The sequence below is a fragment of the Pelmatolapia mariae genome, linkage group LG10_11, assembly GCF_036321145.2.
Source record: "Pelmatolapia mariae isolate MD_Pm_ZW linkage group LG10_11, Pm_UMD_F_2, whole genome shotgun sequence".
Lineage (NCBI taxonomy): Eukaryota > Metazoa > Chordata > Actinopteri > Cichliformes > Cichlidae > Pelmatolapia > Pelmatolapia mariae.
The window spans coordinates 53951254-53978976 of NC_086236.1; the positions used below are offsets into that span (position 1 = coordinate 53951254).

Consider the following 27723-nt stretch of genomic DNA (forward strand, 5'->3'; position numbering starts at 1 on the left):
AACTGCAATCCTACAATGGCGGCTGTATGATTTACATTATTAGATTCAAAAACTGTAAAATTATACAATATTTATCTGTCCCTTTAGCACATTAAACTCAGTCATTGTTAAAATTCCAAATAAATCCAATATTGCTCAAGAAAAACAATTCCACAAATGCTACATTCAATCTGCCTCCTTTATTTACTATGAATACATGCAAATTGTGATACACGTGCAGGTATTGGGGCTTCCCCTCTGACTAATAAAGAAAACTGGTTTTAAATTACAACCACGAACAAAAGGGGGGGGGGGACGTTACAACCATGTATGTGTATAAATGAACATGCCAAAATGAGTCACAATAGATACCTTATTACTTAGTACGATACTCTTAGGGACTCATTGCTAATAAATACCAAAATAAAAAATGTAAAACTAAAAGTGGAAGATTTACTTGATTTATTTATTTATTTTTATGTAAATTATTTTTGTTGAAAACATTCATAAAGACTTTGATATGTTAAGCTAGTTTTATACCAATAACTCAATGAAACAAGCATTTCCCAATTTCTAACTCTGAGAGCACAGACACTCAATCCTCACGCCCAGTTTTCCATTCTCCAGTGTGAAATGTTAGAAGAAGGACAAGCAGTGTATTCAGAGTTGGCTAACAAGCTCAACCCTGACAACCCATCCTTTTGAACACATTGTCCCAAAACTGGTCATCTGTGATCACTCCCTTTGTCAAGCTGTTTAGAAATGAAACAGGTGTATATAAAAACTCGAAACAATTTTCTTTGTCTAATGTTTCTTTAATTCTATATAAGCAAGTTAACGGGTGGCATTCATGGAGGATCTGAAGTGTCAGTAAAATTAGATTTTGGAACGCCAACAACCTAGACTCATCAGCCACTTTATTGGGCACACCTGTTCAACTGCGTGTTAAGGCAAATTTCTAACCAGTCAATCACATGACAGCAAATCACTGTAATGTTTGGTACTGCTTAGAATCTGGCTAAGGATTCAATATGCACTGAGACACACAGAACTGCAATACCAAGCAAACGCCATCTCCATAGACACAATGGCCATGGAAGCAAAACAACACTGTATAAAAGGCCTCTGTGCAAATGTGAGTAAATGCTGACTGGGCCTTTGTCTTTATAGGAAAAAATGTTACAGGAATTTGATGACACATATATATATATATAGACATGTATTCAGTTTTGTACCACTGGTTGCTCTATGACAAGCAGACAAATTCCTCATTTGGGTAAAACCTTGGTGATAAATGTAATTCTGTTTGTGATTGTGATTCTGGCGAGCTATTTCATCAGGCCCGGTCTCTGCAGGCTATTGTGTCTAAAGTATCTGAAGCTTCACAAGTTCTAATGCTGCTTTTGGTACATCTGACACAATAGGATGATACATGGAAAGTGTAATGGGAAAATTCTAGTTAACCCTTACATATAGATTTAGGTGGTTAGAATTTCACTGTATGATTTCTGTATAACCTTTTGTATAACCTGCTTAAGATGAAGTAAGTATGTGTCAGCATGAGCTTGTGAAAACTGCTTAGCTAGGCCTAACGATGTTTCACTATGTTATCTGCTAACTGTTTTGCTCAGAAGGATGAAGGTGGTGGCCTGGGAAAGGATAGTGGGAGTCTTGTTTGTGCAGCAACAGCCCAGGCTGGACAAAAGACTGTTGTAACTGAAACGATATACAGTTTGTGCGATGTTATAAAAGGGGCGCTGCGACGTCCCGAGGTTAGAATGCTCATTACTATGAACCTGTCATGTTTGAGAGTGTGTACGTGTGTTCTCCTGCGCAGTAACAAATAGTTTGTGTCATGGTCCCCGTGTCTGCCCGGCCGGCTCCATAATGCCACGTGTTTTTGTGTACGTTCTCCTCTCGCCTCCCCGCCAGGGCGGAGCTCACTGTGGGCTCCCGCCCTCGGCGCACACACCTGTGTTCAAAGGAGTTAGCAAAGAAAAGCGTCTGGACTTCTTAAAGTTGCTTGAAGACGTTTCACCTCTCATCCGAGAAGCTTCTTCAGTTCTAAGGTCAAATGGCCGAGAGTCCCAGATTTAAACCCAGTGGGAGTATCCCCCCAAAGAGGGACAAAGGACCCCCTGGTGATCCTCTAATCACATGAGCCAAGGTGTGAAAGCGGGTGTGGGACCTAATCAGCCAGGGTTTCGGGTGTGCTCATTGTGAAACCTGGCCCCACCTTGTCGTGTGAATTCCTGAGGTCAGATGGCCCAGGATGTGAGTGGGCATTAAGGCGTCTGGGGAGGGAACTCAAAACTGGATTATAGATGGCAGACAGTTGGTGTCGTAAACCACCGCCTCTGTTCAAAGATGGTCGCTCACAGTGGACATAGATGGCCTCTTTCACTCCTCTTTCAAACCATCTGTCCTCTCTGTCCAAAATGTGAACATTGGCATCCTCGAAAGAGTGACCTTTATCCTTAAGATGCAGATGGACTGCTGAGTCTTGTCCTGTGGAAGTGACTCTTCTATGTTGTGCCATGCGCTTGTGAAGTGGCTGTTTGGTCTCTCCAATGTAGAGGTCTGGGCATTCCTCGCTGCACTGTACAGCATGCACCACATTGTTCAGTTTGTGTTTAGGAGTTTTGTCTTTCGGGTGAACCAGTTTCTGTCTGACTGTGTTGCTGGGTCTGAAGTACACTGGGATGTCGTGCTTGGAGAAAACTCTCCTGAGTTTCTCTGATACACCGGCTACATAGGGGATGACAACGTTGTTGCGTCTGTCTTTCTTATCCTCCCTCGCTGGTGTCTGATCTTCTTTTCTGTGCCTCTTTGCTGACTTTATGAACGCCCAGTTAGGATAACCGCATGTTTTGAGTGCTTCCTTTACGTGTGTGTGTTCCTTCTTTTTTCCCTCAGGCTTAGAGGGAACATGTTCTGCCCGGTGGTGTAGGGTCCTGATTACTCCAAGTTTGTGTTCCAGAGGGTGATGGGAGTCAAAGAGGAGGTACTGGTCCGTGTGTGTGGGCTTCCGGTAAACTTCGATGTTGAGGTTGCCATTCTCTTCAATGTGCACAGCACAGTCCAGGAAAGGCAAACAGTTATCCTTTGTGTCTTCCCTGGTGAACTTGATGTTTTTATCCACAGCGTTAATGTGCGCAGTGAAGGATTCCACCTGTGTCTCATCAGGCACCAATTACGGGTTGGACACTTAAGGCCGGGAAGCAGACAGTCTCATCGCTGGATGATTGTGCGAGACACGTTAGTGAACCTCAGCTTTGTGATCTCTAGCTCTGTGAAGTTTGTCCGTGATTTCTGCGTTAGCGTAACCCACCTTTTCCTGTGCACAGTTTCCCCGGACCCGTGACCAACCCGACGTGTGAACCTTTGTGAAGAGAGGAGCAAGAGTGAACGTGATTCACTTTTCTTTATGACCCTGGAGCCCCGCTATTCCCTCACTGTATATATCTGCACCTGGTGACTTTGTAAATAAACGTTGTTCCTTGCATTGAACTCTGCTCTGCGTCTGAGTCCTACTACAGTCCGTGACAGTTTAATCACAGCTCTTTCAGTGTTGCAGACTTTATTTACAAAATTCCACGACAAAAGACAACAAAGAAAAGCACAAATATTAAAAATGAATGCAGACACATTTGCAACTGTGGTATTGGAACTGTCCTGTTGGGATCTATCTGTAGCTGGTCAGTAAGTTCAGTATTTGTTAGATGTAACACCTCTTTGTCACCCACTCATATTCTGGATTGGATTTGTACTCAGACATGCACAGATGATCTTAAGAAGTTAGTGTTAACTATTGAGAAAATGAAATTGTGGGCCTTTTAAAGAATCTCCAGGAAAAATCTGTAAATAAAAGATTAATCTTATTGTGAAAATAAAATATTTCATCCAAGTCATTTAGTACCTCCCACGTTAATTTGACCAATATAATGTGACAGCCTTCTATCCACCAAGACAGGTTTTATGAACTTTAATAATGCTTACACATCCAATCTGTCGGTGTAGGTTGAGATCTAGTGACTGTGGAGGCCATTCGAGTACAGTAAACTCATGTTAAACTAGTTCAAGAAACTACAGCAATTCTCCAGTAGTCTGTGGTATTTAAACAATGCTCGGTTGGTACTTAGTGTATTTAAGTGTGCAAAAAAATGGGTGGATCCATTCTGTCATAATATTCACACCAAATTCTGATCCTATAACAGAGACTGAGGCTCATCAGACCTGGCAAAGCTTTGTTATCTTTTATTGTTAAATTTTGGTGACCCAGGTGAAATTGTGCCTTAAGATTCCCATTCTTAGCTGACAGGAATGGCACTTGGTGTTGTTTTTTGCTGATGTTACCCAACTGCTTCAATATTTCATGTGCATTCTTCGATGGTCTTCTGCATACCTTAGTTGTAATGAATGGCTATTTTTCCTTTTGCCTCCCTATCAGGTTAAAGCAGTCTGGCTATTCTCCACTGAACTGGCATCAATGAGGCATTTTCCCCCCAGGGAACTACAGCTCATTGGATTTTGTATTTTTGTAAAGTGTAGAAGAAAACGTATATGTCATTTGATACACAAAGAGGTGTTTATGAGGGTTATAGAGCTAGTTATTTATGCCATTTGGTGGTTACATGTTTTGATATTTACATCTTTACATATCTGAATGTTTACACATGCACTTTCAAAGCAGTAATGTCTTGATGTATGTGTTGAATCTACCTAGTTGGTTTTCCTGCATTTCTCCCAGTATAGGATTTTCTGGCTTCTGAGTGGCCAGTGAAGTATCATGAAGACTGTACACAGGAACTGTTTTTTGTTGTTGAGGTGCAGAGAGTAAACGTGCTGCTGAGAACGTTATCCATCTCCATCTTGGTGATTCCGAACCACATAATGAACACTCACGTTACGTTTTTTCAGATGATTCTCTGTAAATCCTAAAGATGGCTGTGTGGGAAAATTCCTGTAGAATATGCAGTAGTTTCTGCAGTAGTTTCTGAAATACTCAGGTCAGGTCTTCAAGACCTTGCTACAAAAAGTTACTCAGTATGGTGAAGTAAACAACATAACCACATTGGTTTGATTGCTTTGATATAAATACTACCTTTGTAAGGCTTGTTCAACCTGTTGAGTTCTTTTGTTGATTTAAGTTTGCTTTTCTTTTTTGCTGAATTAGCATGTTCTAGAGTGTTCCTGTTTTCTTTTCCCAACTCTTTTCTGCATGTGCATACTGCCTCATTAATAGCTGCGTAATCTGAGAGGGAGGGTTAAGAAAAGACAGAGAGCAAGCAAAAAGAAGATAAAATCCACTTGGAGTAAAGACAGACTCTCTCAGCTAAAGAACCATGGGGACAGGTAAGACAATTTAAACATCTATGAGCATTTCTTTTAAATTGCATTAAGTGAATGTCAATGGGATTTCTTGCTAAACTGATTAATATGAGTATGCCTGCTTGTTATTAGTTCTGATCACAACAGAAATTAAGAAATTAATAAATAAATATGTGAAATTGCACAAGGAATTCTGTGAGTACTTCACATAATCTGGTACTGTATTTTGAGCAACTACTGTAGCCCATGTGCCAGGCCAAAGCACTGTAATATAGAATTATATGCACTTGAAAATTGTATATATATAATGTTTTTAACCTGCTAACACAATCAAACCTTTTTTGTTGTTTTGTTTCTTTTTTTTATCTTGTTTTTCTGATATTTTATGTGATTTTATGATAAAAGAAGTATGTATGTCACATATTCTGGATACTATACTAAAAGCTAGTGTTGCACAGAATATGTGCTAGAATCAAGCACTATAACATACAACTATAACAATTACATGGCCATGTACACTTAATTAAAGATGTGTTTTTTATAAGTTTCAACTAATGTCTGTGATGCATTGCTTTCGTGTTTTTTTGTTTCGCACAGGTCAGTCATCTGGGCTTGAAGCAGCTTCCACACACATACAAACAGCCTCCATTATCATCTACTGTATGATATTTATAGTTGGAACTCTGGGGAATGCTCTGGTTATCTACGTGACGGGATTCAAAATGAAGAAAACAGTCAACTCAATTTGGTTTCTCAACCTGGCCATAGCTGACTTTCTTTTCACAGCCTTCCTGATTTTCTCGATCATTTCTCTCTCTCAGAGTCACCAGTGGCCTTTTGGAGCATTCTTGTGCAAGCTCAACAACTTTGTCACTTTAGTCAACATGTTTGCCAGTATCTTTACTATGACAGCTATAAGTTTGGATCGTTGTTTATCCATGGGGATGGTGGTGTGGGCACACAACAAACGCACAGTCTGCAAAGCTCGGATCATATGTGTTGGTATCTGGGTGACTGCTGCAATCTGCAGCACTCCTTATGCCACTTTTCGCACTTTGTTGGAACATAATGGGACATATTACTGTGGTTATTCTATGACACATGAACAAAAATGGAGTCTCCACATTTTTCGCTTTCTTGTGGGCTTTGTGATCCCTTTCCTGGTAATAGTCGCCTCTTATGTGGCCATAGGGATCCGTGCAATCCGCATGCAGACAACAAGGAAACACAGATCTTGCAGAATCATTTTTGCCATCATTTTTGCATTCTTCATCTGCTGGTTGCCCTTCCATGTTTTTAACTTTATAGAATTAAAGGCTATGAATAACCCAGACCTCTGGACCATTGTTAGAATCGTGGGTCCTCTGACTGTGAGTCTGGCTTTTCTGAACAGCTGCCTGAACCCAATCCTCTATGTTTTCATGTGTGAGGAATTTCTCAAGAAGCTTCGGCAGTCCATATGTTTTGCACTTGAGAGTGCTCTGGCAGAGGACCATGTGTCCAGTCACTGTACGTCATCAACCATTTCAAAAATGTCTCAAAAGTCAGATCCTGCTGCAACTTTAAAAAGAATTGACCCAGCCGTTTATGAAAACATCCCAGTAAGCAACGTGATCATCACTGAGGAGATTCCGGTCTCCGAGTAAAATCAACACACAGCAACAAAAAACAATTTAACAAAAGGCAATGTAAAAAGGAATTAATGGATTTTTAATCCAAAACTTTCACATCAGATTATAACATAAAGTACATTCATGCACAGAAACACAAAGCACATGTTTTTGTCTTGTCATATTATTAGACAAGCAAGAAAGAGTCAGAGTAACTGAAAACCTATGCTATTCTGCTGCAGCTTTGAGTTATAGCTATTGAGTTCTTGATTAAAACAAAGTATTACATGAAGCGTTTTTTTGTTTTGTTTTTTCATTCTTTGGAGAGGGGGGTTGTTTTTGTTTCTTTTTTTAAACTTTATATTGTTCCTAGAAATTGGATTGCCATCATTAAATTTCCTTTGAGAAAAGTTATATATGTTTCTAAGTAAGCTTTTAATACTTCTGCTTATCAACCAGTTTTTTCTTAATGATCAGAATTCATAATGATGTCAGAAGACACTGAACATTAATAGAGAATTATGATTTTGTTACACTTGTATATAAAATAAAAGAATAAAAACATTCTGATGAAGTCTCCAAAAGTTGATTCTGTTTATCTGGACGTAGCGTTTTCAGTGGGAGAAACGTTTCGTCACTCATCCAAGTGACTTCTTCAGTCTCAGCTGACTGCAGGTTTCCCCAATCTTATAAACAGTACATTTGCATAATGACTGAAACCAGCCCACTGAAGGAACAATGGGCTGGGAGGTCAGTTCCTTAATCTTAATTATGCAAATTCTCATGACCACTGATCAACAACCACTGACCAAAACCCACTGATCAAAGAACACTGATCAATGGCCATGAGTACCATTCACAGAGAGTTGGGGAATGGCTGCAATCACAGCATTGTAAGATGGCGAAAGATGTACCCTTAGGCCCCCTCCTGGATTCAGAGATGGTCTTTCCCTTTTCACGTAAATGGCCTCCTTGACTCCGCGCTCAAACCAGCGTTCTTCCCTGTCCAGGATGTGTACATCCTCATCATTGAAACAGTGTCCACTGGCCTGTAGGTGTAAATAGACTGCAGAGTCCTGGCCTGACGAGGTAGCTCTTCTGTGTTGTGCCATCTGCTTCGCCAGAGGTTGTTTGGTTTCCTCTATGTATAAATCCTGTCAATCCTCCTGGCATTTAACAGCGTACACTATGTTACTCTGTTTGTGTCGGGGGACCCGAAGATTGGGGTGGACCAATTTTTGGCGCAGCGTGTTTTGGGGTTTAAAAGCCACAGAGACCCGATGTTTAGAAAAAATGTATCTCAACTGCTCCGATACTCCTGACACATACGGGATCACTACACGTTTTCGCTTAGGCAGCTGTTGTCCTTCTCTCCTGGATCGGCTGGAGCTTTCTTTTGGCGCCTTCCCAGCTTTGACAAAAGAAAGCTGCTACAGGCCAGTGGACACTGTTTCAATGGTGAGGATGTACTCATCCTGGACAGGGAGGAACGCTGGTTTGAGCGTGGAGTCAAGGAGGCCATTTACGTGAAAAGGGAAAGACCATCTCTGAATCGAGGAGGAGGACTAAAGGTACATCTTTACAATGCTGTGATTGCAGCCATTCCCCTACTCCCTGTGAATGGTACTCACGGCCATTGATCAGTGGTTGTTGAAAAAATGGTCATGACAATTTGCATACTAATGATCAAGGAACCGACCTCACAGCCCATTGTTCATTCAGTGGGCTGGTTTCAGTCATTGTGCAAATGTACTGTTTACAAGGTTGTGGAAACCAGCAATTAGCTGAGACTGAAGAAGTTACTTGGATGAGTGATTAAACATTTCTCCCACTGAAAACGTTACGTCCAGATAAACAGAATCAACCTTTGGGATTTACTTACCTGGATGATTAAACATGCATCAAGACAACATAGATGTATTGAGTTGCCGAGTCATTTTCTCCATCATGTATTTTGCTATGTACACTAAGCAGCTTGATAATGTGAAATGCAAATTGTGATACATTTTCAGGTATTAGGGCTTCACCTCTGACTAATAGAAAAACTGACAAGATACTCAGTATGTCTGTGAGTAAGAAACCAGGAGTGAGTCAGGAAATATATCTCTTTATCTGTAGGGTGCTCTTACGTAATTAATGTTGACGCATGATGAAGCTGAAGTGGAAGATTTATTTATAAATACCAATTGGGCTACACAATCAATTCTGAAAAGAAAATTAATGTTTTGTTTTGTTTTGTTTATGGCAGTGTATTATGCTTCTGTGGAGATTCACTGCAAGCAGTTGGATCTTCATGTGTCCTATAGAAAGACAAATAAAATCTTCCAGGAATCTATAACTCTCCTGTCTTCTGTGTTTCCTTCAGTCCATTATATCACTTCTTGATCGTGTTAGTATTATTGTAGTAATGAATATGATGAATATCATCGTTTCAAATGAGAGCAAAGCACACTTTTAGTGTAAGGAACAACGCAACACATCAGATAAATTCATCAAATCCTTTTTCTGTATCATATTTATGTGTGATTCATTCTCACCTCTTCTTGTGGCCATCACCCAATCCTAACAAGAACTTGCAGAACTTTTCACTTGCAGAATTGAAGCGTTAAGGTTAGTTTTCCCAGTTTAGTTATTGATTAGCTCCTTTTTGCCTTTTGTTTACTTTGTTTATTTCAACCTTAATAATACGGCTTGCTTTTAGATCAAATTAAGTTTTTTCCACACCTCATTTTGTGTGCGTTAGGGTCCAATCCATACACCGACCACTCAGCCTTGAAAATAAAAATAAGGCTGAACTGAACAGCATCATTTTTTTAACTGAATTTTACTGTTTGTATTGACACTTGTTAACAACAGCCTTTGCCAAACATACACTATAATGTTAATTGGTAAATCTATGAAAGATTTTGAAATGATCTCTAAAACTATTAGCATGTGTGTGTCTTTTATGTCCATCTGAAAAGTCAAGTGACTTTTTGTGTAGCAGAAGCACAATGTAGGTAACCACAAATGTGACTCTCTACAGCAAAATATGCAAGAAGGGTACAATAGTTAGCTATAAAATAATACTCTTATAAGACTTGTCATCACAAAAATGTTCATTCAATTCAGGCAAATGTTGTTGCATTAGTGTATTCTGAGAAATTACTGTTTTGTTATCTGCTCATTTCTGTATGTGCATACTGATTCATCTGCAGCTGCAAAAACTGAGAGGGAGGAGGAATCAAAGACAGAGAGCAAGTAGAAGCAGTAACTGATAGAGATCAACTTACAACCAAGACAGACTCTCTCAGCTAAAAAGAGCATGGGGACTGGTAAGTTAATTTAGTCTAGACATATATTACTATTTCTCTTTAAACTGCAGCAATGTGTGAAAGGTTATTTGAGTTCTTGTTAAACTGTTCAAAATGAGCATTCATACCTGTTATTAATTCTGTTATTAATCACAAAAAAGTTAGATAAATGCAAATGCCAACTTGCACACAGAATTCTGTACTTGCATCACAAAAGTAGAAGCTAGTATTGCATAGAACATGTGTTGGAGCCAACTATGAAAATGCATAGCTGTATTTTATTAATTAAAAATTAAATTTGTATAATTTGGCAACAAATGTAATGAAATTCTCTTATTTTATCTGTTCATATAATATATTGTGGAAACATGATTTGTATAATAAAACATTTTCTTTTTTGCTTTTAGATAACAGCACTTTCAATGCAACTCAGTCACCTGAACAGGATGCAGCTTCCACACACATACAAACGACCTCCATTGTCATCTATTGTGTGATATTTATAGCTGGAACTCTGGGCAATGGCCTGGTTATCTACGTGGCGGGATTCAAAATGCAGAAAACAGTCGACTCGGTTTGGTTTCACAACCTGGCCATAGCTGACTTCCTCTTCACGGCCTTCCTTATTTTCTCGATCATTTCTCTCTCTCAGAGTCACCAATGGCCTTTTGGAGCATTCATGTGCAAGCTCAACACCTTTGTGAGTGTAGTCAACATGTTTGTCAGCATCTTTACTCTGACAGCCATGAGTTTGGATCGTTGTTTGTGTATCTGGGTGGTGGTGTGGGCACACAACAAACGCACAGTCAGCAAAGCTCAGCTTATATCAGCTGGGATCTGGGTGATCGCTGGCGTCTTCAGCACTCCTTATGCCACTTTTCGCACTGCATCAGTGGGGAGCAGAGGGGAAAGTTCCTGTGGTTATTCTGCAACAATCAAAGAACACAAATTGACTCTCGACATTTTTCGCTTTGTTATGGGCTTTGTGATCCCATTCCTGATAATAGTGATCTCTTATGTGTCCATTGGTATCCGTGCAATGCGCATGCCGAGAACAAGGAGACGCAGATCTCGCCGGGTCATTTTCTCCATCATTTTTGCATTCTTCATCTGTTGGTTGCCTTTCCACATTTTCAATTTCATAGAATTGAAGTTTAGTACTAACTTAGAGCTGCAGGGGATTGTTAGAATGTATGGTCCTCTGACTGTGAGTCTGGCTTTTCTGAACAGCTGTTTGAACCCCATCCTCTATGTTTTCATGTGTGAAGAATTCCAGAAGAAATTTCGACAGTCCATTTGTTTTGTACTCGAGAGTGCACTGGCAGAAGACCATTTGTCATTTCTGTCCACCCGCTCCATGTCATCAACCTTCTCAAAAGCTTCCCAAAAGTCAAACACTGCTGCCACTTTAGATCGGATCGACCCAGCCATTTATGAAAACATCCCAGAAAGCACAGTAATCATCACTGAGGGGATTCCTAGAACTGAAGAAGAGTGCACCACCAGACAATGAATATTGAAATGAATCATTGTTTTTTGTTTCACAAATTTCCGCTCATGCACAGACATACACAATATTTCCAAAAGTGTTTGCTCGTCTGCCTTCACATGTATATGAACTTGAATGAAATCCCATTCTAATGTATAGTGTTTAATATGATGTCAGCCCACCCTTCAACTCATCTGAGATGTTTAGGAGTGTGTTGACCATTCTTCCAGAACAGCATTTGTGAAATTAGACAGCGATGTTGGATGAGAAGGCCTGACTCGCAGTCTCGGCTCTAATTCATCGCAAAGATGTTCTATTGAGGTCAGGAACCTGTGCAGGCCAGTCAAGTTCTTCAACACCAAACCCGCTCATCCATGTCTTTATGGACACAGTGCTTTGTGCATTCTTGCACAGTCATATTGGAACAGGCAGGGGCAATCCCCAAATTGTTTCAAAAAATTTGGGAGGATTAAATATTCATTACAGTTCCTTTCACTTGGCACAATGCAGTCAGAAAATTACCATTCTCCTTGCAACAACCAAACCCAGACTTATCCATCAGATTTCCAGACTGAGAAGCGTGTTTCATAACTCCAGAGAACCATCAAACAAACTCCAGAGAGTTTCTTTTTTTTTCTTTCGTGCTGTCAATTTCCATGATTTGAAATACCATTATGACATTTCATTTTAAATTACTTTCACTTTTTTGTATGTAAGTTTCTAACCATGTTTAACCAACATGCATCATACTCTTACACGAGAGCCGTGTCTTTTTATTGATCATTAAGGTTTTTTGATCAACCTGTTAATAAAAACATGCTGATGTTGTCTGCATGACAAAACTGGCTTACATTCTGCTTACTCTTCTTTTATTTCACTGGATATTTATAAGGCTGTATACTTTACGTCACAGTGTAGTATTGAACACACTATGCAAATTGAAAAATAAAAGGAATCCTTATATATAAATCCTTTAAAATTATAACCAGCAGATTAACACATTAGATTTTTGTAGGCTATTAAACTATGAAATACAGTCAAAGAACTAGAGATAGCCTCCGCTTATTATAGGTTTGTTATTGCACGGATGAGCTGTGCCCTTCTCAATTAGGACTTGTGGTTGTTGCAAAATCAAAATGGTATTGCCTCACTATTCTTTCTCAGACTAAAAATAAAATTAAGTCAACAATTTTTTTTTAAAAAAATGGCTACTAAACACGTTTTTCTTACACAAGGATAGATGTAGAACTGCAAACCAAAAAATAAATAACAGGTATGATGCTCCGGCCTTGTTATTGATTGGTGGGCATGTTTTTGTTTACTGTTTTAATTTCCTCATTAACAGCTCCTCCCATCCACTGAAAGAAAACCTGTTTAGTATACGGTTTATATTACATTCTTCTTATAACCAGGACAGAGGAGAGAAGAGAAGGTGCAGAGAGCAGAGGAGCTGAACAGTGAGATACCAAAATAAGAGGAAAGAAGTTATGAGACCAGGGCAGGTAAAGTTGAATCAAATAGAACTTTTTATTTTTTACTGTTTATTTCTGTATCATTCTAAGAATTCAACCTTTAGTGTTCATAATGTTTGATATGTTATATAAATTTTACTATAAAATGTCATTTTAAAAAAAAGTTTAAAGAGGTGCTGTTATCAAAGGAAAATCCAAAACATTGCAGGGCTGGGATTAGAGCTCAGTGTTTCAAAACCCTAACAATCCCCCTGGTATAAAGTAACAAATTTACTAAGAAATAAAAATAACTGAATATGTGATTAAGAAAAAAGCAAAACTAATAAATTAATAAATAAACAGAAGAACATAATAAAAACGCACTCCTGCAACAAGCTGTCATTTAGGATGGCACCGTGGTAGTAAAATCCTGAAATAGACATTTGTGGCAATGATTCTGATATATGACAATTTATGTCATCTTTTTCAATGATATTACTGAAGTCAAGTATTCAGTGGAGAGTTCAGAAATTACAAAAGAATTAGCAATATCATATAAATAAATTATAAACAAGCCACTATAAATGCAAATGATTACCCAGTGCCATGTGCAGAAAGTAATGATGCACATAGTACTGGTATACACTGTTAAATGCATGACCACAGAGAAAAATCAACTGCTTGAGACATATGGTATTCTATTATTTATAAAGTGTCCTTGGGCACCTCTACTTAGTTCTATCTGAACATCTAGATCAACCAGATAATTACAGCTAATGTGCAAACACACAGAAACTCTCCAACACATGTGTGCAGGAAGCATTACTGTGTTTTTAAAGAACAGCTAATGCTAACAAAGAAACAAAAACATATTTACATTTTTTCCATCTCTGCACCAGTGACTACTTCCATACAAAATCAATAATCACGCCTCGCCTCTGTCAGTGCGCCCCAGGGTGGCTGTGGCTACAATGTAGCTTGCCATCACCAGTGTGTGAATGTGTGTGTGAATGGGTGGATGACTGGATGTGTAAAGCGCTTTGGGGTCCTTAGGGACTAGTAAAGCGCTATACAAATACAGGCCATTTACCATTTACCATAATATTCAGAGTTTTACTGTTTGCATTGACACTTAATAACAACAGTCTTTGCCAAACAGCCACTGTAATGTTATTTGGTGAATCTTTATGCAATAAACTCTTACATTTTTAGCACTTCTTTGTCTTTTGTGTTCATCTGATAAGCCAAAGAGTGTCTGTAAGGGTGCATGAATGTGAGTACAGTGCAGCACAAGAACAATGTAGCTAACCACGATCGGTGATTGTCTACAGTGATATATGTGCAACATTGGCACAATATACAGATATAAATAATACTCTTGTAAGATTTGTCCAACCTTTTGAGACTTGTCATCACAAAAATGTTCATTCAGTTCAGGCAAATGTTGTTGCATTAGCATATTCTGAGGCGTTACTATTAAATTATCTGCTCATTTCTGTATGTGCATACTGCTTCATCTGCAGCTGCAAAAACTGAGAGGGCAGCGTAATCAAAGACAGAGAGCAAGTAGAAGCAGTAACTGATAGAGATCAACTTATAACCACGACAGACTCTCTCAGCTGAAAGGAACATGGGGACGGGTAAGTTAATTTAGTCTAGACATATATTACTATTTCTCTTTAAACTGCATCATGTGAAAGGTTATTTGAGTTCTTTTATAAACGGTGAATACCTGTTATTAATTCTGTTATTAATCACAAAAGAAACTGAGTTAGATAAATGCAAATGCCAACTTGCACACAGAATTCTGTACGTGCATCACAAAATCTATCAAAAAAGTAGAAGTTAGTATTGCATAGAACATGCAGGACTCAAGCCCATTACTACACAATTTGGCAAGACAAGTAATGAAATCCTCTTATTTTATCTGTTCATATGATATATTGTGAAAAAATTTTATGGGTATTACAACATTTTCTTTTTTGCTTTTAGATAACAGCACTTTCAATGCAACTCAGTCACCTGAACAAGATGCAGCTTCCACACACATACAAACAGTCTCCATTGTCATCTACTGTGTGATATTTATAGCTGGAACTCTGGGCAATGGCCTGGTTATCTACGTGGCGGGATTCAAAATGCAGAAAACAGTCGACTCGGTTTGGTTTCTCAACCTGGCCATAGCTGACTTCCTCTTCACAGCCTTCCTGATTTTGTCGATCATTTCTCTCTCTCAGAGTCACCGATGGCCTTTTGGAGCATTCTTGTGCAAGCTCAACACCTTTGTGAATGTAGTCAACATGTTTGCCAGTATTTTGTTTTTAACAGCCATGAGTTTGGATCGTTGTTTGTGTATCTGGGTGGTGGTGTGGGCACACAACAAACGCACAGTCAGCAAAGCTCAGCTTATATCAGCTGGGATCTGGGTGATCGCTGGCGTCTTCAGCACTCCTTATGCCACTTTTCGCACTGTTTCAGAAAGCACTGGGAAGATGACCTGTTATTATGAGTTTAAAACTAATGAATCAAGATGGACTCTCTACACTTTTCGCTTTGTTATGGGCTTTGTGATCCCATTCCTGATAATAGTGATCTCTTATGTGTCCATTGGTATCCGTGCAATGCACATGCAGAGAACAAGGAGACGCAGATCTCGCCGGGTCATTTTCTCCATCATTTTTGCATTCTTCATCTGTTGGTTGCCTTTCCACATTTTCAATTTTATAGAATTGAAGTTTAGTACTAACTTAGAGCTGCAGGGGATTGTTAGAATGTATGGTCCTCTGACTGTGAGTCTGGCTTTTCTGAACAGCTGTTTGAACCCCATCCTTTATGTTTTCATGTGTGAAGAATTCCAGAAGAAATTTCGACAGTCCATTTGTTTTGTACTCGAGAGTGCACTGGCAGAAGACCATTTGTCATTTCTGTCCACCCGCTCCATGTCATCAACCTTCTCAAAAGCTTCCCAAAAGTCAAACACTGCTGCCACTTTAGATCGGATTGACCCAGCCATTTATGAAAACATCCCAGAAAGCACAGTAATCATCACTGAGGGGATTCCTAGAACTGAAGAAGAGTGCACCACCAGACAATGAATATTGAAATTAATCATTGTTTTTTGTTTTACAAATTTACGCTCATGAACAGACATACACAATATTTCCAAAAGTGTTTGCTCGTCTGCCTTCACATGTATATGAACTTGAATGAAGCCCTTATTCATTCATGTAATGAATTTTACATCAATTTCTAATGAATTTTATTGAATTAAATGGATTTTTTGTTTTTTAAATTTTAAACTCTTGCACAGAAATATAAAATGTCATCATGTTAGTATGGTACTTGTCTATTGTTGCACAGACAGGGAATATCCCACTATGCTTACTATATTTACTTACAATAGTAAGAAAGAGGAGTTACAACTTTAATTAGTCAGAATACGTTAAAACCTATGCGTGCTGCATCTCTGCATTAAAATTCACTAAAACAATTTAACATATGAAGGGTTTTTTGTGTTGTTTGTTTTGGGGTTTTTTACTTTGATGCTGTCATTTTTCCATGATTTGGATTTTCATCATTAAATTTAATTTTCAGTGACTTTTATGTTAGAAGGTAGATGTTGCAAAGCAAAAAATACAATAAATCAATTTTTTCCCAGTTCTTCATGTCATGCCCTTAAGATACAGTTCATATGTTGTTTGGCTACTCTTTGGGAAACATTTAGCTTTCAAGCTGTAATCCTTGGCATTTTTTCATCGATAAATAAATGGGAACAAATAATGCTTATGAAAAAACGTGCCAAAATTTATGAATTACAATAGTTTATTTGCTTAGTTGGCTGTTATGTGTAGACACCGAGCTGGTCTGTCCCTTAAGTTAGTTGCAGTTTTTTTTGCTTTATTGATTCATAAATTAGTGTTAAATGTGTTACAAAAAACATTACTCTGAAAATGGTTAGAGACTGAATGAGTGAAAAAGCAGTTCATGTCTAAAGAAAACTATTGCTTGAGACCCCTTCAAAAATTACAGTAACGAATTCTGACACCTTGGAAACAAAATATAAAGAAATGTATAAAGAAAACATGCTGAATAGTCAGTTTTGTTACATTGACTATTCAGTATGTAAACAAAAAGATGCAATAGTTACAGTTCAAGGAGCAGTGTGCTGAAGTTAGTATGAAAATGTTGTTTATTTTCTTTTTCCTTTTTAAAAAAAATTGAATTATGACTTTAAGGTCTGAGATTAGAAAAGATGTACATCCTTGAGATTTAGCAACATTTAAAAGCCTTCATTTCAGTTACTCTATATTCAAGTATATTTTTTAAATATGCAAATAACCTTTTTCGAGATTTTTTTTTAAATACGTCATTAGGCCTTGGGGTGTGGAGTGCTGTCTTATTTTCTTTCTTTCTTTCATAACATACCATTTCCTGAGAGAACATGATTGTCAGCTCAATAGTCCTACAAAGAATTAATGGTGCCTCTCCAGACAGTAATGCACCACCATACCATCAGAGATACAGGCTTTTCAACTGAGTGCTGATAGCAAGCTGGATGGTCTCTCCCCTCTTTAACCCAGAGGATGCAAATGTTTGCATGTTTTCCAAACACAACTTCAAATTTCAATTCGTCTGACCACAGAACAGTTTTCGACTTTGTCTCAGTTCATTTTAAATGAGCTTTGGCCCAAAGAAGATGGAGCATTTCTAGATCATGTTAATATATGGTTTCTTGAGAGATGTGTGGAGATACTGTACTTTTGAAGAAACTTGCCCTGTGGAATCAGGACCTTCACTATTGTTGAACTTGTGTTTGGATTGTTGTTTCACCTTCATACTGTAAAGAAAGTCACTGAACATTATCTGAGTGGTTCCTTGAAAACATTTGCTAATGACAGCATTCTGATTTTTTCCTCACATTTTGCACAACATTCCAACCTTTCCAGAATTGGGTTTGTAATTGCCCAAGAATGTAACACTGCCCATTATGATAGCTGAATATATGGTTTATATCCCTCATTTTAGCTTTCCAGTTATATGCAGTTCTGTCTCTTCTGTATCACCTCAGGGATAGTGAGTCTCCTTCTATTTATTACTAATGTATTCCGTGCCATCAGTTGGTCCTTTGGGTAGAAACATTATGTATAAATACACATGCACTTGTCAGATATGTCATACATTTCTTTTGTGCATAGGAATTTGTATACTATGTAATATGATTCTGTAGTCAATAACTTGCATTAAATTGCAGTAAATTGCATCTCCTCAGACTTAAGGTTCTATGCCCGCAGCTCATCACTGGGTTGTTTAGAAGACTTAGATTTAGAAGAAATGCCATACATGGCCATATAAAGAATTCACAAACCCACCACTAAGTAATGATGCATTGCTTATGGTATACACAGTTAAATACATGACAACCAAGCAATATCAACAGTTTAACAAAACATTTTTTTTTGTGTTCCCTAAAAAAACCAAAATAAAGTCATTTGTCTCATTTTAGGGTGGCCCACTCGCCTGTGGGATCAGTGGTATTTGATACCCTGTTGATATTGTTTCCTGGGGCACCTCTAACTACCGTTGCAGTATATTGCTGTAGGTCCTTCCTGTACAATGGGATTGACTGATTACTATTTACAACAAATGTTGTAAACAATGGTCTAGTTAAAATCTGCAAAACATAGATTGATTCAGTGCTTTTTGTGCTTTTCTTTGCTGCTGTTTGATGCCTTTGTGGAAAAATCAAGCAAAAAATTCAATTTACGGGCACAGTTGGCAAAAGGAAAATGTAGATAAGCAAAAACAGTGGCTATAAACAGCGAAATATACAACACAACCACAATAATAATAATAATAATAATAATACATTTTCTTTGAAAGTGCCTTTCAAGACTGCCAAGGACACTTAACAATATAATAAAATACATAATAGAACAATGACAACAAAGAAAAATAAGAAAACAAAAGCACAAGATAAAATAAACAAACAATAGGTTAACAGTGAATATGCAGATTTGAATAGATGGGTTTTGAGTAGGGATTTAAACTGGGTGAGAGAATCAATGTTTCTTATATGTGGGGGTAGAGAGTTCCACAGGTTGGGAGCAGAGCAGCAGAAAGCTCTGCTTCCCATGGTGGTGAGGCAGAAAGAAGCCACAGCAAGCTGGATAGAAGAAGAGGATTGAAGTGAGTGGGCAGAAGAGACAGTGCTTAACAGGTCAGAAAGGTAGGGAGGAGCGAGGTTATGAAGGGCCTTGAAGGTGAGCAGAAGAAGTTTGTACACTATCCGGAATTTCACGTGGAGCCAGTGAAGTTCCTGGAAAACAGGGGTGATGTGCTGGTAGGAGGGGGTTCTGGTAATAATGCGGTCAGCAGAGTTTTGAACCAGCTTACTTAATAATTGGTAGCTTAAAAACATGTTTTTAAGTTGTTTACTCGTAAAAAATTATCTTCCTCCAATTACTTTTTCCACATTATTTAAAACGATTTTTAAGTGTTATGTAATTAATTACAGCAATTACAAAAACATTTTTTAAGTTAATCATTTAAAATATTAAGTAGCTGATTTTCTTCATTATTATCATCATTTTAGCTTTCTCTTATTTTTGTTACTGTAATAGCTTTTAAGAAATGAATTCATTCAACATTTCTTTTAGAAAAAAACTTTTTTATTTTTTAACTATAGGCAAATGTGTTCAATTGGTAAAAAAAATCCACTTAGAACACATTTTGTTAGAGTACTACTTCCAAGCAAGTGTTCAGTAAATGTTAGCTTTCAATGGCTACCAAACTTTACAAGATCTCGCATTTTTCTTTTACACAATGCAGCAAAGACCTTTAAGATCAATGTTACACATACGGAATTCAAAACAGTTAACAATTTTTGAAACAGAGTCAACATCTTTAACGTAATGCTGGTTCATTTATCAGCATATCTCTCTGAGGATTAAATACTGGATAGGTGTTAAGGACAGTTGTAAAGGTTTTACAACAACTGCCAAAGGCACAATTTGTTGAATATAATATCAAAAACAACTAGATAGAAAAAAAAACATTTCTTGTCTTCTGTTTTTTTGTCAACACTATCATTTTTTTTTCCAATGGACTTCCAAGCACAAAGCAACACAATCTGAATAAAATCTCTTAGTGCTCTAAAACAAGTGACATCTTTAGAAAATACTGTTCTTGGGACTTGTTACTTTTCCACTGGCTCTCAGTCCATCAAGGTCAAGGAACAGCTTCTGAAAACTTCAAAAGTATATTTTAGATCCATGCAATAGCTCAGATTGAGAGCATATATTATGCCCATGAGTAACACACAGCACCTTGGGAAATCCTGGCCCTCCAGGATTTTTGTTCCCTCCACCACAATGGTTGCAGTCTTATGATCAGATCCAGGGGTGTACCGGTCACCGATGATGGCAATTTTCATCACCTGCCTTTCAAGGTTGGCCTTAAATTCTTCGGTGTCCTTGTAAAGCAAATTTTAACAATAGGTTAGTGGATTATAGATTAGACTTTTATACTTATTGAATCTTAATGAATTCAGATGATCAGTGGAGCACACACACATGCACACACACACACACACACACAACGCTGAATTACTTACACCAAACTCCATAAAAAGGTCCTCTTCCAAACTCCATAAAAAGGCATGTGATAAGGCAGCGGATGGCTACTTCTCTGCATATTTCAGTTGTATTGTGCTATTTAAGAAAAAACAGATAAAGTATGAGTATAAACTACATGGGTGACAGCCAACAAAGTGCATTTCAAAGCTACCTAAAGTCTAAATAGTTAACATACCTCAAGAAGAATGTCCCTGATCTGCCTGATTCTTACTCCTTTAGCTCCTGCCCTTGATAAAAATGACATCCATCAATTTGGGGGCGCAATGGTCAAATGTAGCCATAAACGTAGATTCAAGGCTTACAGTGGTTATTTTCTTAAACTCCTCCTTTATCAGTAGACCACACAAACAGAAGAATTAAATCTTGCAGACTATTAGCTATATTGCATTAATGAATGCTCTAATACATTAGTTAAAGAGGATAGTTTTGAGGCAAGGCAAGGCAAGTTTATTTATATAGCACAATTCAACAAGAAGGTGATTCAAAGTGCTTTACAGAGACATTAAAAAACAAAAACAAATAAAAAGCATGTTTTAAAATTGAAAGAAAAAAAAGGAAGGAACAGTAGATAAAATCAGTAGTTCAAATGTAAGTTTTGAAATTTAATTTAAAAGTAAAACAGTGCAGATTTGGTGCTTTATTCAAATGCAGCTGAGAACAGGTGAGTCTTCAACCTGGATTTAAATAAACTGAGTGTTTCAGCTGATCTGAGGCTTTCTGGGAGTTTGTTCCAGATATATGGAGCATAAAAGCTGAATGCAGCTTCTCCGTGCCCGGTTCTGACTCTGGGAACTGATTAAAAACCGGATCCAGATGACCTGAGGGATCTGGAAGGTTCATACTGGGTCAGGAGGTCACTGATGTATTTTGGTCCTAAACCATTCAGAGCTTTATAGACCAGCATCAGAACTTTAAAGTCTATCCTCTGACGGACAGGCAGCCAGTGTAAAGACCTCAGAGCTGGACTGATGTGGTCCACTTTTTTGGTCTTAATGAGGACTCGAGCAGCAGAGTTCTGAATGAGCTGTAGTGTTGAGGGAACAAAAACAATCTTGGTGAAGACAAGGGAGACATTCCCCACCATAACCATGGTGTAATCTGTAATGTTTTGGCAACCATGTTTTTGTAGAGGTTTCAAATTTACACATTGTGCACTCCCAGCCCATTTTGTAAAAAATGTGTCCCAACTTAACAAAGCACTAATGACCCTAGATTATCACACTATCTATATACTAACTGCTTACATAAGGTCTTAAAGTTAAGTAGATTCACATAGCCTATGCCAGAATGATGCTGTCAGAATCACATTAACAATATTTCACACAACCTGATGTTAAAAAAGAAAGAAAGAAATAAAGATAGCTACAGCTCTTAAGATCAAGAACAATACTTACTTTAAGCTGTATCACAATAGTAACCAAAATCATTTACAATGTAATATTACGTATAGGTCATGCAATTTTTATAAAGACATAAAATAGGTGAGCCAGACAGTAATAAGCCTCTAAGGTTATCCCTCTGACAAAACTATTCACAGCTTAAAGACTTCTAATTTTGGTCAAAAGAAAAACAAAATCAGTCTATGATCGAAATTAGATTGCATTGTGTAGCAAAACTTTAACCATGCTTTTCCTAGCCACAGTAGCACTCTCTAGCTGAAGACTTTTGTCAAATGAAACTTTATAAGTCTTAACCTCTCCTGTGCTAAAGTTTAGAATGGCTAGCATTAGCTACACGTGGTAGTGCAAAATATTTCCTTAACTGTATGAGTGTAATATCGTACACAAATTCACTACACGTGACTAGCACAAGTGCTTTGCTTTGGTAGAAGTGTTATTTGTAAATGAAATGTTACTTACCTTGAAATGTCTTTTACATACGCTTGCAAGTCCACCATGCAATGCACCATCTTAATATGTGAATTTGCCCGGGCAAGTTAAGTGGGTAAGGAACTTGAAATCAGAAGTTACAGTGGAGAAAAAATAAGTTATCTATTCAATTTCTTTAAGTAATTACAGCTTGAATTTTGTTTTGAACCCACTAACATTGGGATTTAATTTCAGATTACATACACAAATAATTTAATGTAATTACCAACATTATTAATTCAACACAACCCAAAAAAAATTAAATTTTTCAACTTAGAAGGTCTATCTTAATCAATAAATTAGAATTTTATCTTGCAGCCATGAATTTAATCAAGTGGTGGTAAAAGGCCTGATGAATCGTCAGGAGAATCCAGAATAGTGCCAACCAGCACAAGAACATCTAGGCCCACATCTTAGACGATGTAAAGGCAAAAGAGCCAAGCCGGCCAGAGCGACGAACAGGTAGGCTAAAGTAGATCAAACAGTTAAGCTAATACAGCTCACTGAGAAGATGTCAAAGCACATTTAGCTCAAGTAGCAGATGTTGAGGACAAATGTTGTAAATCAATCCCTGGATTGAAATAGTCCTGAAGTGTGAATGTCCCTGTATATATAGGTTGTTTTTTTCCGTGTTCAGTTTTTATAAAACTATATATCCATATGCACACAAATATACATAAAGTATCTCACAAAAGTGAGTACACCCCTTACATTTTTGTTAATATTTTGTAATATCTTTTCATGGGACAACACTGAAGATTTGGCACTTTGATACAATGTAAAGTAGTCAGTCTACAGCCTATATAACAGTGTAAATTTGCTGTCCCCTCTAAATAACTCAACACACAGCCATTATTGCCTAAACCACTGGCAACAAAAGTGAGCACACCCCTAAATGTCCAAATTGTGCCCTATTAGCCATTTTCCCTCACTGGTGTTATGTGAGTCGCTATAAGGTCTCAGGTACAAATGGGAAACAGGTGTGTTGAATTTGGTGTTATTGCTATGTCAATAGCTGTATGTTGAGTTATTTTGAGGTGACAGCCAATTTACACTGTTATACAAGCTGCACACTGACTACTTTACATTGTATCAAAGTGTCATATCTTCAATGTTGTTCCATGAAAAGATATATGTAAAATATTTACAAAAATGTGAGAGGTGTACTCACTTTTGTGAGATACTGTATATATGTAACTGTCTAACCTAATCAAATCCTGTTTTTTTTATATGCATATTCTATATTATGTTGAATACTTTCCTTCTTGTTTTAGGTAACATCAGTTGCACAACAGCTCAATCATATGAACAGGATGCAGCTTCCACACACATACAAACAGCCTCCATTGTCATCTACTGTGTGATATTTATAGTTGGAACTCTGGGCAATGGCCTGGTTATCTACGTGACGGGCTTCAAAATACAGAAAACAGTCGACTCGATATGGTTTCTCAACTTGGCCACAGCTGACTTCCTCTTCACAGCCTTCCTGATTTTTTTCGATCATTTCTCTCTCTTAGAGTCATCAGTGGCATTTTGGAGAATTCATGTGCAAGCTCAACACTTTTGTGAGTGTAGTCAACATGTTTGCCAGCATCTTTCTGACCGCCTGGATGTCTGGATCGTTATTTGTCCATCTGGGTGGTGGTGTGGGCACACAACAAGAGGACAGTCTGCAAAGCTCGGCTCATGTTGTGGGCTTTGTGATCCCATTCCTGGTAATACTTGTCTCTTAGGTGGCCATAGGCATCCGTGCAATGCGCATGTCAAGAACAAGTGTGGAAATATTAAGCAAGATAGATGTTGTTGCTCAAAGGTTAAAAGGATTGAGGATATGAAATTATGTGTAGGCTAGTGGAAATGGATTTTATTATGACATATACACCTGTATACACTAGATATGTAATCACAATTACTCACATAAATTCTGTGCAATCATATATACTATGCACACTTACAATGAAGTGTCTTATATAGTGGAGTCACTGTGTTAAGCATTTAACCTGCATGTTCAACTCACATGACCCATATATTTAGGTCAAATATGTCTACCACTATATGAATGAAAAAGTTCGTGCCACTTGTTGTATGAATACATGCTGAACAGTACTGTTTGAAAATGTAACAGTGAGGATCAGTAAGAAACCTTTGATAGTGTTATGGCCAACTGTGACTAGTCTAACATAGGGTTAATTCAGCTTGGCACTGCTAAAGTATGCACATAGGACCCCTTCTCGGCACCCAGCTGCATTTAACTGTACTGCTTCACTGTGTGTTCAGCCCTTTACATGGCTTTACAACAGCCGTTTGAGATGGCTGTACAGCAGAAGCATGCAGCCGTTTAGATGGCTGTACAGCAAAAACAGGCGGCCCTTTAAAGGGCTGTACAGCAAAAGCCTGCGACCCTTTCTATGGCTGTACAGTAAATGCGTACAGCCCTCTCAATGAAACATGTTATGATAAGCTCACAGAGGGGGGGGTAGTGGAAAAGTATAAAAGTAGCTCTATTAAGAGGAAATGCTTCAGATCTTCCTTGGAGCATACTCTGACAGGCCTAGGGTGTGACATGGGTGATCTCCATATGCATATGCTTTGCTAAATAATGAGTTGAAGTTGAACTTTACTGTCTCTGAGTGACTATTTGCCATCAAAAAATCGGGTGAAGTCAGCATGCTTTGAAAGTTTGCATCACACGTGTTTTGGAGTCAATTGTGTTTATTTTTTACAGCTGATTAACAAAAGGATCAGAGAAATCGAGTGAGGATCTTGACACAAGGAAACCGAATCATTTTCTCCATCATTTTTACATTCTTCATCTGCTGGTTGCCCTTCCATGTTTGCAATTTTATAGAATTGAAGGCTATGACTCACCCAGATCTTCATGGCATTGTTAAAATTTATGGTCCTCTAACTGTGAGTCACACTATGTAAATCATACTATGCACAAACCACAAAAGTATCTGTTAAAAATTAAAATTAAAAGCAAAAAGGAAAAATTAATTCTTAAAAAAACATTGAGCACATTAATACATTAACATTAATTGTAGACCAATAAATGAGGAAATGCAGGAACCCTCAGCTGGGTCTAGGTATCTTCCTGCACACATTTTGGGTACATGTCTTTCTCACCTCGGGACTGGTTGTTTCTACATCAGAACAGTGATGCCTGCATTATTCACTCTAAGATTAAAAGATGAAAACATTTCAATGCTTGTAGCAAAATTTTGCGAAATGTATTTGCCTATCATGAGGCAAATATGTTTTCGTTTGTTTTATTATCTATCCCCATGCCATGAGGAGAGACACTGAATTATTGCACAAAAACGTATACATCAGGATAGATAATAATAATAAATAATAATAATAATAATAATACATTTTATTTAAAAATAGCGCCTTCAGAACACCCAAAGACACTGTACAGCAAATAAAACAGATATAAATTTAAAAAAAAAAAAAAAACAGAAAAACTGGAAATATACACAATAATCAGAGTAACAGATAAAAGTTAAGCACATGCAGAGGTTTAAACATAAGCAATTTTAAACAGGTGAGTTTTGAGGGTGGGGTTAAAAAGAGGGAATGAAGTAATGTTTCTGAGGTCAGGGGGTAAGGAATTTCAAAGTCGAGGGGCAGAGCAACTAAAAGCCCTGCCCCCCATTGTAATAAGACGAGCGGAAGGAGCAGAGAGAGAAAGAGAAGATGAAGATCTGAGGCACCGGGATGGGAAGTTCATCTGTACTAAATCAAAAAGGTATGGTGGAGAGAGAGAATGAATAGCCTTAAATGTATGGTAAACATATTTGTATAGCTCTTTACTTAGTCCCTATGGACCCCAAAGTGCTTTACACTACATTCAGTCATCCACCCATTCACACACTGGTGATAGCAAGCTACATTGTAGCCACAGCTGCCCTGGGGCACACTGACAGAAGTGAGGCTGCCGGACACTGGTGCCACCGGGGCCTCTGACCACCACCAGTAGACAACGGGTGAAGTGTCTTGCCCAAGGACACAACGACCGAGACTGTCGGAGCCAGGACTCGAACCAGCAACCTTCCGATTATAAGACGAACTGCCAACTCCTGAGCCACGATCGCCCCGTAAAGGATTATATAATCCTTTATGGATTATTTTAAAATGAATGCGAAATTTAACCGGGAGGATTGGGGAGATGTGTTGGGTAGAGGAAGTCCTAGTAATAGATGTGCGGTTTTGGCCTCCAGAGGTAAACATGGTCACTAACTAAGTAAGCAGGAGCTAAAATGTCAATGAATTACATCCAGTAGGTTCTCCAGAAGTATAAAACATACAATTTGTCTTATGTAACTGCCACTTTACTCCATTAAATTCTGCAGCTTAATGTCAGCCATTGTTAAAAATCAAATTAAATGTAATACAGTATCATGACATATCATGACGTATTTTAGTGTATGCAGTGACTTGATAATATGACATGTAAATTGTTATACAGGGATTGGGCCTTTACATCTGCTGAAGAAAACAAATGAAAAACAAACTAAATAAACAAAAATATAAATAAACAAAACAAAACATAAAACCCAACCTCTCACACCTACAGCCAGTTAAGTATGATTTTATATTCCATTAACCTCATTCATTTTCTTTTTTTCTTCTCAGAAAGCCGTTCTTCTCTCTACCTCCAGCAAACTGTCCTGCTCTTGCTCAGCTCTGTTCATTACAGTTACTGGGTTGAAAACAGAATGACTGACGCCATCACCTGCGATGGTGCTTTTGGAGTGGCCCCCTGTCAGGTAACAACCATTCTGATTAGATTAGAAAAACTTGATCCTATTTCGGGGAACTTATTTTGTTGCAGAAGTTGAAATGGTTATGTACTATTATTATTATTAGTAGTAGTATCTGGCAGATGCTTTTCGGCCTGATAGATATATTATATTATAGAGGGTGTCATGGCTATTGGATGGATTCACGCGCAGACAGAGTTCTTTGCAAACAAAAGAAGACAATTTATTTACAACAGGGAACACCTCAGTGCTATATATATGTACAGTGAGTTGGGAGGGGGGTCCAGGGCTCAAGGGAG

General features: G+C 38.0%; 3 protein-coding genes across 3 annotated transcripts; all 3 read left to right on the plus strand.

The window, feature by feature from the left end:
* The first annotated feature begins 5324 nt into the window (after positions 1-5324).
* On the plus strand, positions 5325-8560 carry LOC134635447 (C3a anaphylatoxin chemotactic receptor-like). The gene is made up of 3 exons (XM_063484829.2): positions 5325-5334; positions 5908-6952; positions 8275-8560. The coding sequence occupies exons 1-3, from the start codon at positions 5325-5327 to the stop codon at positions 8558-8560; spliced, it is 1341 nt and encodes a 446-aa protein (XP_063340899.2).
* A 1664-nt stretch (positions 8561-10224) lies between these two features.
* Positions 10225-11726, plus strand: LOC134635448 (formyl peptide receptor 2-like). The gene is made up of 2 exons (XM_063484830.1): positions 10225-10234; positions 10621-11726. Exons 1-2 carry the CDS (start codon positions 10225-10227, stop codon positions 11724-11726), a joined length of 1116 nt encoding a protein of 371 aa, XP_063340900.1.
* A 1396-nt stretch (positions 11727-13122) lies between these two features.
* LOC134637317 (formyl peptide receptor 2-like) lies at positions 13123-16547 on the plus strand. Its single transcript, XM_063487717.1, has 3 exons — positions 13123-13204; positions 14677-14793; positions 15146-16547. The coding sequence occupies exons 2-3, from the start codon at positions 14784-14786 to the stop codon at positions 16246-16248; spliced, it is 1113 nt and encodes a 370-aa protein (XP_063343787.1). The 5' UTR covers positions 13123-13204; positions 14677-14783; the 3' UTR covers positions 16249-16547.
* Positions 16548-27723: the final 11176 nt, after the last annotated feature.